The sequence below is a fragment of the Oncorhynchus gorbuscha genome, linkage group LG16, assembly GCF_021184085.1.
Source record: "Oncorhynchus gorbuscha isolate QuinsamMale2020 ecotype Even-year linkage group LG16, OgorEven_v1.0, whole genome shotgun sequence".
Taxonomy (NCBI): domain Eukaryota; kingdom Metazoa; phylum Chordata; class Actinopteri; order Salmoniformes; family Salmonidae; genus Oncorhynchus; species Oncorhynchus gorbuscha.
Genome location: NC_060188.1, coordinates 3879664 through 3895784, shown reverse-complemented (window position 1 = coordinate 3895784; position 16121 = coordinate 3879664). Strand labels below are relative to the sequence as shown.

Sequence of the window (16121 nt, the reverse complement as noted above, 5' to 3'; positions counted from 1 at the left end):
ACTCCCATCCCTAGTGCCTGAATTATTGTTTACAATGACTACATCTCATCTGCCCAGACCTGCATGCTCCCAGACCTACACTCCCATCCCTAGTGCCTGAATTATTGTTTACAATGACTACATCTCATCTGCCCAGATCTGCCCAGACCTGCAATGCTCCCAGACCTACAGACCTCCCATCCCTAGTGCCTGAATTATTGTTTACAATGACTACATCTCATCTGCCCAGACCTGCATGCTCCCAGACCTACACTCCCATCCCTAGTGCCTGAATTATTGTTTACAATGACTACATCTCATCTGCCCAGACCTGCATGCTCCCAGACCTACACTCCCATCCCTAGTGCCTGAATTATTGTTTACAATGACTACATCTCATCTGCCCAGACCTGCATGCTCCCAGACCTACACTCCCATCCCTAGTGCCTGAATTATTGTTTACAATGACTACATCTCATCTGCCCAGACCTGCATGCTCCCAGACCTACACTCCCATCCCTAGTGCCTGAATTATTGTTTACAATGACTACATCTCATCTGCCCAGACCTGCATGCTCCCAGACCTACACTCCCATCCCTAGTGCCTGAATTATTGTTTACAATGACTACATCTCATCTGCCCAGACCTGCATGCTCCCAGACCTACTCCCATCCCTAGTGCCTGAATTATTGTTTACAATGACTACATCTCATCTGCCCAGACCTGCATGCTCCCAGACCTACACTCCCATCCCTAGTGCCTGAATTATTGTTTACAATGACTACATCTCATCTGCCCAGACCTGCATGCTCCCAGACCTACACTCCCATCCCTAGTGCCTGAATTATTGTTTACAATGACTACATCTCATCTGCCCAGACCTGCATGCTCCCAGACCTACACTCCCATCCCTAGTGCCTGAATTATTGTTTTGTTTACATCTCATCTGACCTGCATGCTCCCAGATCTCCCATCCCTAGTGCCCAGACCTGCCCAGATGCTGCTCCCAGACCTACACTCCCATCCCTAGTGCCTGAATTATTGTTTACAATGACTACATCTCATCTGCCCAGACCTGCATGCTCCCAGACCTACACTCCCATCCCTAGTGACTACATCTCATCTGCCCAGATTATTCCCAGACCTACACTCCCATTAGTGCCTGAAATTGTTTACAATGACTACATCTCATCTGCCCAGACCTGCATGCTCCCAGACCTACACTCCCATCCCTAGTGCCTGAATTATTGTTTACAATGACTACATCTCATCTGCCCAGACCTGCATGCTCCCAGACCTACACTCCCATCCCTAGTGCCTGAATTATTGTTTACAATGACTACATCTCATCTGCCCAGACCTGCATGCTCCCAGACCTACACTCCCATCCCTAGTGCCTGAATTATTGTTTACAATGACTACATCTCATCTGCCCAGACCTGCATGCTCCCAGACCTACACTCCCATCCCTAGTGCCTGAATTATTGTTTACAATGACTACATCTCATCTGCCCAGACCTGCATGCTCCCAGACCTACACTCCCATCCCTAGTGCCTGAATTATTGTTTACAATGACTACATCTCATCTGCCCAGACATGCTCCCAGATGCTCCCATCCCTAGTGCCTGAATTATTGTTTACACTCCCATCAGACCTACACTCCCATCCCTAGTGCCTGAATTATTGTTTACAATGACTACATCTCATCTGCCCAGACCTGCATGCTCCCAGACCTACACTCCCATCCCTAGTGCCTGAATTATTGTTTACTCCCAATGACTACATCTCATCTGCCCAGACCTGCATGCTCCCAGACCTACACTCCCATCCCTAGTGCCTGAATTATTGTTTACAATGACTACATCTCATCTGCCCAGACCTGCATGCTCCCAGACCTACACTCCCAGACCCATCCCTAGTGCCTGAATTATTGTTTACAATGACTACATCTCATCTGCCCAGACCTGCATGCTCCCAGACCTACACTCCCATCCCTAGTGCCTGAATTATTGTTTACAATGACTACATCTCATCTGCCCAGACCTGCATGCTCCCAGACCTACACTCCCATCCCTAGTGCCTGAATTATTGTTTACAATGACTACATCTCATCTGCCCAGACCTGCATGCTCCCAGACCTACACTCCCATCCCTAGTGCCTGAATTATTGTTTACAATGACTACATCTCATCTGCCCAGACCTGCATGCTCCCAGACCTACACTCCCATCCCTAGTGCCTGAATTATTGTTTACAATGACTACATCTCATCTGCCCAGACCTGCATGCTCCCAGACCTACACTCCCATCCCTAGTGCCTGAATTATTGTTTGCAATGACTACATCTCATCTGCCCAGACCTGCATGCTCCCAGACCTACACTCCCATCCCTAGTGCCTGAATTATTGTTTACAATGACTACATCTCATCTGCCCAGACCTGCATGCTCCCAGACCTACACTCCCATCCCTAGTGCCTGAATTATTGTTTACAATGACTACATCTCATCTGCCCAGACCTGCATGCTCCCAGACCTACACTCCCATCCCTAGTGCCTGAATTATTGTTTGCAATGACTACATCTCATCTGCCCAGACCTGCATGCTCCCAGACCTACACTCCCATCCCTAGTGCCTGAATTATTGTTTACAATGACTACATCTCATCTGCCCAGACCTGCATGCTCCCAGACCTACACTCCCATCCCTAGTGCCTGAATTATTGTTTGCAATGACTACATCTCATCTGCTCAGACCTGCATGCTCCCAGACCTACACTCCCATCCCTAGTGCCTGAATTATTGTTTGCAACTTGGTGTTAAATTGTACCAACGAGTTTTTCTCAGTTACACATGCTATTTCAAGAATACATCATTAGATTTTTCCATTGTGTCAATGATGGCGGATTGATCGACTTCCAAGTTTTTAGTATCCGTTTTTTCAAAATGATTGATGAGAAGACAATCGTCCAGCCCATTGGGTGTCTCACTACACCCCCACATGACATGTCTTGAAATATGATTGATGAGAAGAGAATCGTCCAGCCCATTGGGTGTCTCACTACACCCCCACATGACATGTCTTGAAATATGATTGATGAGAAGAGAATCGTTCAGCCCATTGGGTATCTCACTACACCCCCACATGACATGTCTTGAAATATGATTGATGAGAAGAGAATCGTCCAGCCCATTGGGTATCTCACTACACCCCCACATGACATGTCTTGAAATATGATTGATGAGAAGAGAATCGTCCAGCCCATTGGGTATCTCACTACACCCCCACATGACATGTCTTGAAATATGATTGATGAGAAGAGAATCGTCCAGCCCATTGGGTATCTCACTACACCCCCACATGACATGTCTTGAAATATGATTGATGAGAAGAGAATCGTCCAGCCCATTGGGTATCTCACTACACCCCCACATGACATGTCTTGAAATATGATTGATGAGAAGAGAATCGTCCAGCCCATTGGGTATCTCACTACACCCCCACATGACATGTCTTGAAATATGCAGACAGATGGATTAAAAGTATGTTTACATTGTAATTCTTCTGATGGACAACTTCCTAGCTCCGCCCATAACGTCCAAACTGTATCATTCTCAGAAAGCATGGATTAGGGAGTCATTATTAGTTTTACACTTGAGACATGACTTCGCTGTTGTGCTGTAGAATTTCAGAATTGTTCTCTTGTATAATAAATTCTAAACATGACTTTATACTGGATTTAGCATACATTTTTGTTAACTGTAATTCCGTTAGTTATGCTCCAACTGTCCTTGCCTTTAGTTTTCCAAGTGGGCTAGTTTATTGATGAATTCTGAAAAGCTGTCCAAGGATTCTTCCATAAGGGTGTGTTTCTAGGGAGTGATATTGGTTGTTTTGGTCAAATACATTTCATTTTCTTCCATATTGTTTTAGTGTTCTTAACTATGAAGTTGTTAATGTTCCTAGCTTCATCCTTTGAAAATAGACACATGAAAATATTCTGGGGATGAGCATGTGCATCTTCAGTAGCCATTGTTCCTCTTTAGTGAATTTAACTATATGTCACAAGTAAAAGCCCTTGGTGGCGACTTGATACATTTCCATGTCTGGAAGGTTAAACCACCTTCTGACTGAGGAAGATGGAAAACTTTCCTCTTTATTCGATTCATTTTATTTGAATGCTTTTACATTTCATACAATATTTAGAACTTTTATTTGACTTCTGATTTGTTAAGTTATATACATTTTTTGCTTCTGAGTTGCGTTGATGTTTATTGCATTTAATTTGACATAATTTTTCATTCATTTGTTTGTGTTTTGTTTGTTTTTTCTTTTCCTTGTCTGCCATCCATCCGTCATGTGGTCTGCCTCAGGTGACGACTGTAAAGGGAAGCAGCACCTGGAGACCAACACACTGGTCCACAGTCACACACAGACCTCCAGAACTCACCGTCTACTGGGGGGTCTGTGGACCCTTATAGTTTACACAGGTTATAATCCCCTTCCTCCTCCTCCTGGCTTCCTTACTAATCTAATACACATACAGGTTAACCCCCCTTCCTCCTCCTCCTGGCTTCCTTACTAATCTAATACACATACAGGTTAACCCCCTTCCTCCTCCTCCTGGCTTCCTTACTGATCTAATACACATACAGGTTAACCCCTTCCTCCTCCTCCTGGCTTTCTTACTGATCTAATACACATACAGGTTAACCCCCTTCCTCCTCCTCCTGGCTTCCTTACTGATCTAATACACATACAGGTTAACCCCCTTCCTCCTCCTCCTCCTCCTGGCTTTCTTACTGATCTAATACACATACAGGTTAACCCCCTTCCTCCTCCTCCTGGCTTTCTTACTGATCTAATACACATACAGGTTAACCCCCTTCCTCCTCCTCCTGGCTTCCTTACTGATCTAATACACATACAGGTTAACCCCCTTCCTCCTCCTCCTGGCTTCCTTACTGATCTAATACACATACAGGTTAACCCCTTCATCCTCTCCCTTGGCCTCCTTCCTTACTGACCTAATACACATACAGGTTAACCCCCTTCCTCCTCCTCCTGGCTTCCTTATTGACCTAATACACATACATCAGAGTTGTATTGATCGGTCCAAACCGTAGCAAACGTTCTGCAACAGAAACCAAAAACAAGCATTTCTTATTGGACAAGTTCTGGTAGTCCTTCCCTGACTCAGATTCTGTTTGGTGCCTAATGAATACGATCCTTGCTTTATGAACCTTGTGCACATAGACTTTTCATAGGAATCTCTCATTGACATCAATGCAAATTATATACAAAGTGTGGGTGTGGGAAATACATTTCCCTTCCTTCCACTACGGGTCTAGGACCTGTTTTGTTGCACTGCTGATAGTGGCTGAGGTCAGGACTAGGCCCCAGATAGCTGATCTGAAATCAGTTGTGAACTGAAGCCTCAGTATTGTTAATTGTCCTAATGCCCAGCATTTGTTATTACCATGTCATTATCACTCTATTTACTAAATTGAATCACTATGATTTCTTAGGTTTTTACCTTTATTTTAACAGGTTAGTCTCATTGACATTGAAATAAAAAAAAGTCATATCTTTTTTTAAGAGAGACCTGGCCAAAATAGCAGCACATAAAGTTTAATAAAAAGCCCATTTTCTAATGAAAGCTTTAAAGTTGTGTGTTTGTTCTGACCTTCCAGGCTACTGTCTGCTCCAGCCAGGTTACTATGTAGTGAGGGCAGGCCTGGCGCTGGGGTCAGCAGTGGGGTCAGCAGTACGCTCAGTGTCTCAGAGACTGCTGTCAGTGCTGTGTCTAGTCCTGGGAGCTCCAGGTTAGTTACCCTGTGTTGCATCCATCCTCTCTTCATCAGTATTTAGTTGTTATATCAGTTGCTCTTTCTTATATCATACGATACCACTCCCCCCCCAGGTAAAGCAGCCAGGCGGTTGTTGTGGTGTCTGGGGACAGGCTGGTACCAGCTGGTGTCTCTCATGTCTCTGTTCAACGTCTTCTTCCTGACCCGGTGAGAGCCTCCGTTACTGTATCCAACTCATGTGACTTTTGCCCGTGTAGTTCTCAGAAAGATCCATGTGTAGATGATTTTAATTGACCTACTATTGTCCTTTGTTATCAGAGGTTGGAGATTTAACTGTGGCTGTAACTTTTGATTGATGTGATTGACAGCAGAGACGTTTCAGATATCTGGGGCAAACCGTAGTAAAACAGCCAAATGTTTAGCAATGGAAAATGACAGGTTTTTGTCATTGGACAAGTTTACCTTGTACCTTCCTGTGTGTGTTTGAGACCCAGTTATCATTGTGCATGTTTGATACATCTTTGACTGTTCTTATGCAGGTTCTGTCTAACACGTTAAATCTAAATTAGATTGAATTATATTTAGGTTATATTTAGGCATTTGTCATTTCTTCAGATGAAATGAAATAATGAAAATAAAGGGTCAGGATCGATGGGTTCTGTCAATTAGATGCACATGACTGATATGATGATTGAATTATTTAGTCAAGACTTTTAAATATGACATTTTAATTCAATTATTTCTCTCATCTGAGGAAGGAAAGGTTACAGTGTCTTATCAGGTTATGTTTGACGGTGTGTGTGTGTGTGTGTGTGTGTGTGTGTGTGTGTGTGTGTGTGTGTGTGTGTGTGTGTGTGTGTGTGTGTGTGTGTGTGTGTGTGTGTGTGTGTGTGTGTGTGTGTGTGTGTGTGTGTGTGTGTTGTGTGTGTGTGTGTGTGTGTGTATGTGTATCTCAGGTGTGTTATGCTCACTGCTCTCGCTCTCATGTGTGTGTCTTTCAGGTGCCTGCCCAGAATGTGGAAGCTCCTCCTCTTCCTCCTTCCCTTCCTGCTATTCCTGTGTGAGTAACAGTGTGCTCACCTGACCTACTTCACACACAAACACACTGATCTGTCAGCTGTGTAGCACCAGAGCTGTTAACCAGCCCCCCAGAGCTTGCTCCAAATCCATCCCCAGATCTAGGTCACTCTTACTGGGCACACAGCTACAGAACCAGCTCTTTCTGTGGAACAATACTTTTACACTGTACTTTCTACACTAACAGTCTACTCTGAAAAGCACGGACTTGCATTCATAAACCCACAAGCTACTATCAAATCCCCAAATTCATGCATAAACACAAAAAACATAAATAATAGAAGCCTAAGAAACAACAGGTGCTATACCAATAAAGCTTTCCCTGCATTTATGGTAACGACAGTCAGGTTGTTGCATAATGTAGGTCCTGTTGTTTCATTTCCCTGTTTCTCTCTCCTCTCAGGGTTGTGGTTCTGGGGTCCGTCCAGTTTCCTCTCCTACCTTCCAGCCATAAACCTGACAGAGTGGCACTCCAGAGTGGTGTCCCCCTTCACCCTCTCATCGTTTATCCTGACCCCTGCCCTTGTTCCCACCCCCGCCACACCACTGGAGCAGACCCCCACAGCAACCCCCAGCCCACAGGCACAGGTAAGAAAGGAGCTCGTCAGAGAAGCTTGAGGGCGTCTCTCAATTTGTGTCTGTATTGTGCGAATATGGTGCTTCATGAAATACATCTGCCTCATGAATGTTGGACTAAAACAAGCTTTCTTGTTCTCTTTCTAACCTCTCACTATACTTCTGTGTCCCTCCTATATTTCTGTCTATCCCGTATCTCCCTCTACAGCCAGTCCTTCCCCCCATAGTCACCGTGGACACAGAGGGCCTGGAGCGTCTGGAGCGGGTAGAGCATGGTCTGACCCTGCTGTGGGAACGGGTGCAGCAGGGGGACCAGAGGCAGGAGCAGCATCACGGGGACACCCTGGCCCAGTACACCCTCCTGAGGGAGCAGCTGGACAGCCAGACGGACAGAGACAGCCTGGGTCTCTGGGTCTCTGGCTTGCTGGAGCACAGGATCACCCTGCTGAGAGGAGAGCTGGAGCAGCAGGAGGCCTCACACAGGGCACAGGTAGGGATGGCTGTCAGGGGAGGGGAAAGGGACTGGGGCCGGACACAAAGATGTTGATGGGGTTGGGACTTGGGGTTGGGGCTTGGTGGCAGGAATGAGGTTGGGGCTTGGTGCAGGAATGAGGTTGGGGCTTGGTGGCAGGAATGAGGTTGGGGCTTGGTGGCAGGAATGAGGTTGGGGCTTGGTGGCAGGAATGGGGTTGGGGCTTGGTGGCAGGGATGGGGTTGGGGCTTGGTGGCAGGAATGGGTTTGGGGCTTGGTGGCAGGGTTGGGGCTTGGTGGCAGGGATGGGGTTGGGGCTTGGTGGCAGGGATGGGGTTGGGGCTTGGTGGCAGGAATGGGGTTGGGGCTTGGTGGCAGGGATGGGGTTGGGGCTTGGTGGCAGGGATGGGGTTGGGGCTTGGTGGCAGGAATGGGGTTGGGACTTGGTGGCAGGAATGGGGTTGGGGCTTGGTGGCAGGAATGGGGTTGGGGCTTGGTGGCAGGAATGGGGTTGGGGCTTGGTGGCAGGAATGGGGTTGGGGCTTGGTGGCAGGAATGGGGTTGGGGCTTGGTGGCAGGAATGGGGTTGGGGCTTGGTGGCAGGAATGGGGTTGGGACTTGGTGGCAGGAATGGGGTTGGGACTTGGTGGCAGGAATGGGGTTGGGGCTTGGTGGCAGGAATGGGGTTGGGGCTTGGTGGCAGGGATGGGGTTGGGGCTTGGTGGCAGGGATGGGGTTGGAGCTTGGTGGCAGGGATGGGGTTGGAGCTTGGTGGCAGGGATGGGGTTGGGGCTTGGTGGCAGGGATGGGGTTGGAGCTTGGTTGCAGGGCTGATCAGAGGGTTGAGCTTCAACATTTTAATTGATAACTGTACAGATTTGTGCTTTTTATGTAGGGTCAGATTTCAGTCTTTTCTCCTCTCTTTCTCTCCCTCTCTCCTCCCTCCTGTGCAGACTGAAGAGCAGAGGGTTCAGCAGCAGCAGAGTCAGGAGACACGGCTAGCTGAGCTGGAGGGGCTGCTGCAGGTCCTCGCTACTAAAACAGAGGTAACGTCTATTACTGAGAAATACACGCAATACCCCATTACCTACATATCCCAATACATACAGGAACATACAGGTCCTGGCAGTTGAGACTGAGGAAATGGGAAATGCACACCAGACTATGAATGAAACTCTGTGAGATCAAATGCATCCATCCAGAAGCATACGTTACCTCCACAGGTCATCTGAACACACACCACTAGATCTTAGCAGGCTAACAGCTAAGCTTGAGGTGCAGTCTCACAAGCTTCTTACTGACTGACACATACAAGACCCACACATCACATTACCCACCCATAGGAACACAAACAGGAACAAACCGGTTCTGGCACCAGTCCGTACATACATCATCCCAATTTGTAAGTCGCTCTGGATAAGAGCGTCTGCTAAATGACTTAAATGTAAATGTAGTTAATTTGAATACATACAGTATGACACACACTCATACAAGTCTAGTCATCTGGTCAGCATGTCCCTGTCCTTTTAGGTTAATGGTGATGACATATAATGCCCGTGCTGAAAGTGTTCATGTCAACACATGCTGTATTGTAGCTTATTGGCCATTCATTTATATTACAGTACTGTACATTTTCATTTATATTACAGTACTGTACATTTTCATTTATATTACAGTACTGTACATTTTCATTTATATTACAGTACTGTACATTTTCATTTATATTACAGTACTGTACATTTTCATTTATATTACGGTACTGTACATTTTCATTTATATTACAGTACTGTACATTTTCATTTATATTACAGTACTGTACATTTTCATTTATATTACGGTACTGTACATTTTCATTTATATTACAGTACTGTACATTTTCATTTATATTACAGTACTGTACATTTTCATTTATATTACAGTACTGTACTGTATTTGAATGAGGTTGTATTTCAGGCGGTGCAACAGAAACAGAGGAAGGAAGAGAGAGAGGAGACAGCCACACCAGCCCCTGCCTCTGTCCCTGTCAGGTAGGTTCACGGTCACTGGCTTAACGTCCATAGATGATATAGTGCAGAACTTACACCTGCACTCCATTTCATGGGGAAAGAAACTCTTGCACACGGATTCTCTTCATTTTCTCTTCATTTTCCCCACAATGTTTTAATGTCTTATGACTGAAACATTGGTGGTCCATTATTAAATCAAACAGTAGAGCCAGTGTATTGGAGTTAGTTTTTTTTTTTTTACAGCATGCAAACATTTATATTTTTTGAAGTGTGGAGCCAAGTCCAGGGTTGCAAAATTTGTGTCAGTTTCTCAGAACTTGTTTATCAGAAATGTTGGTCAGAAGCTTCCTGGAATCAGGAGGTAATAAGCCAGACATCAGGGAATCTTCCAACTGGATTTCTCTTTTCTCTGCCTCAGTGTGGATGTGGACCCGGAGGCCCCTGCTGCTTTGCTGGCGGAGGTGCAGAGGCTGGAGGGGGAGCTGGGTCGGATCAGGGGCGACCTGCAGGGGGTGATGGGATGTCAGGGGAAATGTGAGCAGCTGAACACAATCCAGGAAACGGTGAGTATGGGAGACAACTGTCTGTTTACTGCTTTTAGTGTTTACTGTAGCTTGCGCTGATATAGCTCAGCCTTTATTATAGTAGTTGTACATTACCTTTGCAATATAATGTCATTCTTCCAAATGACAGCCTGTACTGTGCTGTTACTGAACAGAACTTCTACATGATGGTATATGTATTCTGCAGTTACAGCCCCTCACACATGGTGTCTCACCTCTCCCTCCCAGGTGTCCGCCCAGGTGTCCGCCCAGGTGAGGCGGGAGCTGCAGGCCCTGTTCTACGGCTCTGACGACCAGACCCACCAGGGAGAACCAGACATCCCCGCGGGACTCCTCCAGTGGCTGTCGTCGCGCTACGTGAGCGGGGCCGACCTGCAGACCCTCCTGACCAACCTGGAGCTCAGCATCCTGAGGAACGTGTCGCTGCAGCTGGAGCAGAGCAGGGCCGAGGCCCGGACGGAGGCTGAGGCCAGGGCTGCAGTCATCACCACCCAGACCCAGGCTATTACACAGAGTGTCCAACACACCGCTGTGGGCGAGGGACTGTCTGAGGAGGTAGACTACACACTCCACTATAGGGACTCTTTGTTGTCGTTAACCCAGTGCTACTCACTGTCATCAGAGGAACGGCTTCATTATCATGATTTATTTCATGATGGACCGTTGTCCTGGACCCAGATTCTCCATAGAGCATGCTTTTGACTTCACGGCCCGCATCCACAAAGTTTCTCAGGGTAGGAGTGCTGATCTAGGATCTGACCATATAACCTTATGCTTTATGATCTAAAAGGCTAAACTGATCTTGGATCATTCAGCACTACTACTCTGAGATGCTTTGTGAATAGTGGATCAGGAGTAGGTTTAATTTGGGTTTTGGAAACCACCTTCCTATATGATGTACTTTCACTATATGATGACTGTTACTTTAAGTGGTCATGATTGTCAATGAGACGAGGAGTCATTGTGTGTGGAGGTGCATGGCAGAGTCTCTGCTAAAGGTATCCAACCATACACACATCCTAACCCCCCGTCCCTGCCTCTGTCTCTCTCTCCCCTAGCAAGTGCAGCTGATCGTCCAGAATGCCCTGAAACTCTACTCCCAGGATAGAACGGGCCTAGTGGACTACGCCTTGGAGTCTGGAGGTAAAGAGAGACATGAACAGAACCACTCTGTGGGTTAGAGCCAGCCTGTTGACATGTCCATGAACAGAACCACTCTGTGGGTTAGAGCCAGCCTTTTGACATGTCCATGAACAGAACCACTCTTTGACATGTCCATAAACAGGACCACCCTGTGGGTTAGAGCCAGCCTTTTGACATGTCCATAAACAGAACCACTCTGTGGGTTAGAGCCAGCCTTTTGACATGTCCATGAACAGGACCACCCTGTGGGTTAGAGCCAGCCTTTTGACATGTCCATGAACAGAACCACTCTGTGGGTTAGAGCCAGCCTTTTGACATGTCCATAAACAGGACCACCCTGTGGGTTAGAGCCAGCCTTTTGACATGTCCATAAACAGAACCACTCTGTGGGTTAGAGCCAGCCTTTTGACATGTCCATGAACAGGACCACCCTGTGGGTTAGAGCCAGCCTTTTGACATGTCCATAAACAGAACCACTCTGTGGGTTAGAGCCAGCCTTTTGACATGTCCATGAACAGAACCACTCTGTGGGTTAGAGCCAGCCTTTTGACATGTCCATGAACAGAACCACTCTGTGGGTCAGAGCCAGCCTTTTGACATGTCCATGAACAGAACCACTCTGTGGGTTAGAGCCAGCCTGTTGACATGTCCATGAACAGAACCACTCTGTGGGTTAGAGCCAGCCTTTTGACATGTCCATGAACAGAACCACTCTGTGGGTTAGAGCCAGTCTGTTGACATGTCCATGAACAGAACCACTCTGTGGGTTAGAGCCAGCCTGTTGACATGTCCATGAACAGAACCACTCTGTGGGTTAGAGCCAGCCTGTTGACATGTCCATGAACAGAACCACTCTATGGGTTAGAGCCAGTCTGTTGACATGTCCATAAACAGGACCACCCTGTGGTTCAGACCCATCCTGTGGGTTACAGCCAGCTCCATGATGGTGGTTTATAATGGAAGGATTATCCTAGCCTAGTGTTACATAACTATACAGCAGCCAGCACTGAGGGTTTGTCCCAAATGGCACCCTATTCCCTATATAGTGCTCTACTATGAAGGGAATAGGATGCCTATGGTGTCCTACTTTTGACCAGGACAAAAGTAGTGCACTATAAAGGGAATAGGGTGCCAGGTCAAAAGTAGTGTACTAAGGGAATAGTGTGCCATTTCAGTATGAATGGTACTGGTATAACAGTAGTGAAGAGGGTAGTAGGGCATTAGAGACCAAAGCTCAGGTAGTCTGGCTCCATGGACAATACACCTGTTTGTCATACTAATGGCCTGTGTGGATTGGACAGGCACAGAGGGCTCCATTAGAGACATCAGATTAGTGGCCAGATGAACTGAGTGGTCTGACGTTTGTCTTGTGTGTCTGACGTTTGTCTTGTGTGGACTCGTATACATGTCCTAACTCTGACATCACCCCGTATACATTTTGACCTAAGATTGAATAAGAATGTCTTTCTTGCTCCCATTCTTTCATTGATTGATTGGTTGATTAAATAAAGATCCACTTATTCCCAGCAGATAACACTCATAAACCTTAAGACATGTATTTCCAATGTGGTCTTCCTGCGTAGAAATAGAAAGGAATCTATTGTGGTTGAGCTGTGGTAATGATGTAATGTGGTCATGTGTCTGTGCGGTCAGGTGGTAGCATCCTAAGCACGCGCTGCTCGGAGACGTACGAGACAAAGACGGCCCTCATGAGTCTGTTCAGCGTGCCCCTCTGGTACTTCTCCCAGTCGCCCCGCGTCGCCATCCAGGTGAGCTCTCCAATTCAAACCTTCAGAAGCTTTATTGTTCCAGGTCACAAACACAGTGTACAAATAAAAACACATTCCAACAATAGCTGCAATCCAGGAATAGCTGCTGAGCTGCTTAGAAGACACTGATTCAATAGTTATTCCAGAAAGAAGCTGTTGTTTTCAACACCACCAGGGGACGTTGTTTCCTCTTTATCAGTGTTTTTATTTGTAGATAATGGTAAATGTTGAAAGTTATTTCAACAACTACATCATTAGTCTTGTAAATTTGAACAGGACAGGGATTATCTTGTGGAGATGTTTATCAGTGACTCTAACATGTCTTACCATCTCTTCCTCCCTCCGTCCATCATCCTTTCCCCTTCCCTCAGCCTGATGTGTATCCAGGGAACTGCTGGGCGTTTAAAGGTTCTCATGGTTACCTGGTCATCCGGTTGTCCCTGAGGATCCTCCCCACAGCCTTCTGTCTGGAGCACATCCCGAAGGCCATGTCCCCTACCGGCAACATCGCCAGCGCTCCGCGCAACTTCACTGTCTACGTAAGACTCACATACACGCGTGTACTGACAATATCAGCAACTACACTGTCTACGTAAGACTCACATACACGCGTGTACTGACAATATCAGCAACTACACTGTCTACGTAAGACTCACATACACGCGTGTATTGACAATATCAGCAACTACACTGTCTACGCAAGACACACACACACACGCGTGTACTGACAATATCAGCAACTTCACTGTCTACGTAAGACTCACATACACGCGTGTACTGACAATATCAGCAACTACACTGTCTACGTAAGACTCACATACACGCGTGTACTGACAATATCAGCAACTACACTGTCTACGTAAGACACACACACACACTTACTGGCAAAATCAGCAACTACACTGTCTATGTAAGACACACACACGCGCACTGGCAATATCAGCAACTACACTGTATGTATGATACACACGCGTGTACTGGCAATATAAACAACTACACTGTCTACTTAAGACACACACACATACTGGAAGTATCAGCAACTACACTGTCTATGTAAGACACACACACACGCGCACTGGCAATATCAGCAACTACACTGTATTTATGATACACACGCGCGTACTGGCAATATAAACAGCTACACTGTCTACTTAACACACACACACACATACTGGAAGTATCAGCAACTACACTGTCTATGGAAGAAACACATACGCGTACTGGCAAAATCAGCAACTACACTGTCTATGTAAGAAACACACACACGTGTACTGGCAAAATCAGCAACTACACTATGTAAGACACACACACACACGTACTGGAAGTATCAGAAACTAAACTGTCTACATAAGACGCATACCTACTGACTATCAGCAACTACACTGTCTACGTAAGACACACACACGTACTGGAAGTATCAGAAACTACACTGTCTACAAAAGACACATACCTACTGACTATCAGCAACTACACTGTCTACGTAAGACACACACACACACGTACTGGAAGTATCAGCAACTACACTGTCTACATAAGACACATACCTACGTACTGGTAATATCAGCAACTACATGGAGTGCCTTCTGTTGGTCATGGGCATCTATGGTCTCAGCCTCAGTCTCCTGCCTGACATCACTGACTGGTTTCTGTGTGCTTTCAGGGTCTGGATGATGAGTATCAGGAGGAGGGAAAGCTGTTGGGTCAATACACCTACCAGGAGGACGGAGACTCAATGCAGAACTTCCCTGTCATGGTAAACACAAGAAATGACATCAATTTATACACACTCATGTGCATACGCCAACAAACACACACAAAAAACCTCTCACCATCTTGCATACTATATACCTCTCTCTGGCTCTTTCTTTACTTTGTCAAAAATCTGATACTTTGAGATTCAATACTTATCACTCCTCACTATGTCCCTTCCATCCAGGAGAAGAACGAAAGGGCCTTCCAGATCATCGAGGTGCGGGTGCTGACCAACTGGGGTCACCCCGAGTACACCTGCCTCTACCGCTTCAGAGTCCACGGAGAACCACGCATCCAGTGAGGCAGGATGGCGGCCATTTGAACTGCATTTCTCTGCTATCTGTATATAATACTGGACATATTTTCTAAATGGAGGAGGCCGGGAAAACCGAGACTGATATAAACGAGTGACTTCAGAAGTATGGGGTTGGGTGTTTGATTTATGCTAGAATGTGTCCAAGGGGTGTTTTGTTTTAGTACTGAAATGGTAAAAGAATGAAAGAATGGACTGTAATGAAATGTCAGGGAATGTGAAAGAGAAGAGAAGAGTGAAGGTAGGAGAAGCTCGGTCCCAGTCCCTCCTCCTTAAACCTGCTCTTGCACTGAATTAGCCCTCCAGGTCATAACCCTTTGGTTTTTGGAGGAGCGTGTTCCTCTGCCACTCTCACTCAACCACAGGAGCCTGTGACCTCGAGATGAAACGGACTACACACATCTTTTTATTTCCTTACACATCCTGTCTGATTTGGTTGGTGTTTTAATCAGGTTTTATTTTGAATTGGATGTTTCTTTGAAAACCCCTTGTGGATTCTGATGGAATTTCAGGATCAAAGCCACAGAACTGGGCCTAAATGACGTTTTCTATAGGCCTCACACACACTGGGCCTAAATGACGTTTTCTATAGGCCTCACACACACTGGGCCTAAAGGCCTCACACACACTGGGCCTAAATGACGTTTTCTATAGGCCTCAC

The 16121-nt window shown here is 46.3% G+C and overlaps 1 protein-coding gene across 9 annotated transcripts in view; it reads left to right on the top strand.

Annotated features, from left to right (window-relative positions):
- sun1b (Sad1 and UNC84 domain containing 1b) overlaps positions 1 to 15822 on the top strand; it is a 67009-nt gene extending 51187 nt beyond the window's left edge. For 6 of the 9 annotated variants that reach the window (XM_046306091.1, XM_046306093.1, XM_046306090.1 and 3 more), the window contains 15 exons: positions 4353 to 4469; positions 5673 to 5804; positions 5903 to 5996; positions 6791 to 6849; positions 7270 to 7454; positions 7651 to 7932; positions 8868 to 8960; positions 9868 to 9941; positions 10339 to 10486; positions 10703 to 11038; positions 11542 to 11626; positions 13280 to 13395; positions 13767 to 13934; positions 15056 to 15148; positions 15332 to 15822. In XM_046306091.1, coding sequence (XP_046162047.1) covers positions 4353 to 4469; positions 5673 to 5804; positions 5903 to 5996; positions 6791 to 6849; positions 7270 to 7454; positions 7651 to 7932; positions 8868 to 8960; positions 9868 to 9941; positions 10339 to 10486; positions 10703 to 11038; positions 11542 to 11626; positions 13280 to 13395; positions 13767 to 13934; positions 15056 to 15148; positions 15332 to 15448 — 2099 coding nt within the window. In that variant the 3' untranslated portion in view covers positions 15449 to 15822. The remainder of the gene's footprint in view (positions 1 to 4352; positions 4470 to 5672; positions 5805 to 5902; positions 5997 to 6790; positions 6850 to 7269; positions 7455 to 7650; positions 7933 to 8867; positions 8961 to 9867; positions 9942 to 10338; positions 10487 to 10702; positions 11039 to 11541; positions 11627 to 13279; positions 13396 to 13766; positions 13935 to 15055; positions 15149 to 15331) is intronic. The other 3 variants (XM_046306089.1, XM_046306086.1, XM_046306085.1) reach the window with 2 other exon arrangements.
- The last annotated feature ends 299 nt before the right edge of the window (positions 15823 to 16121 follow it).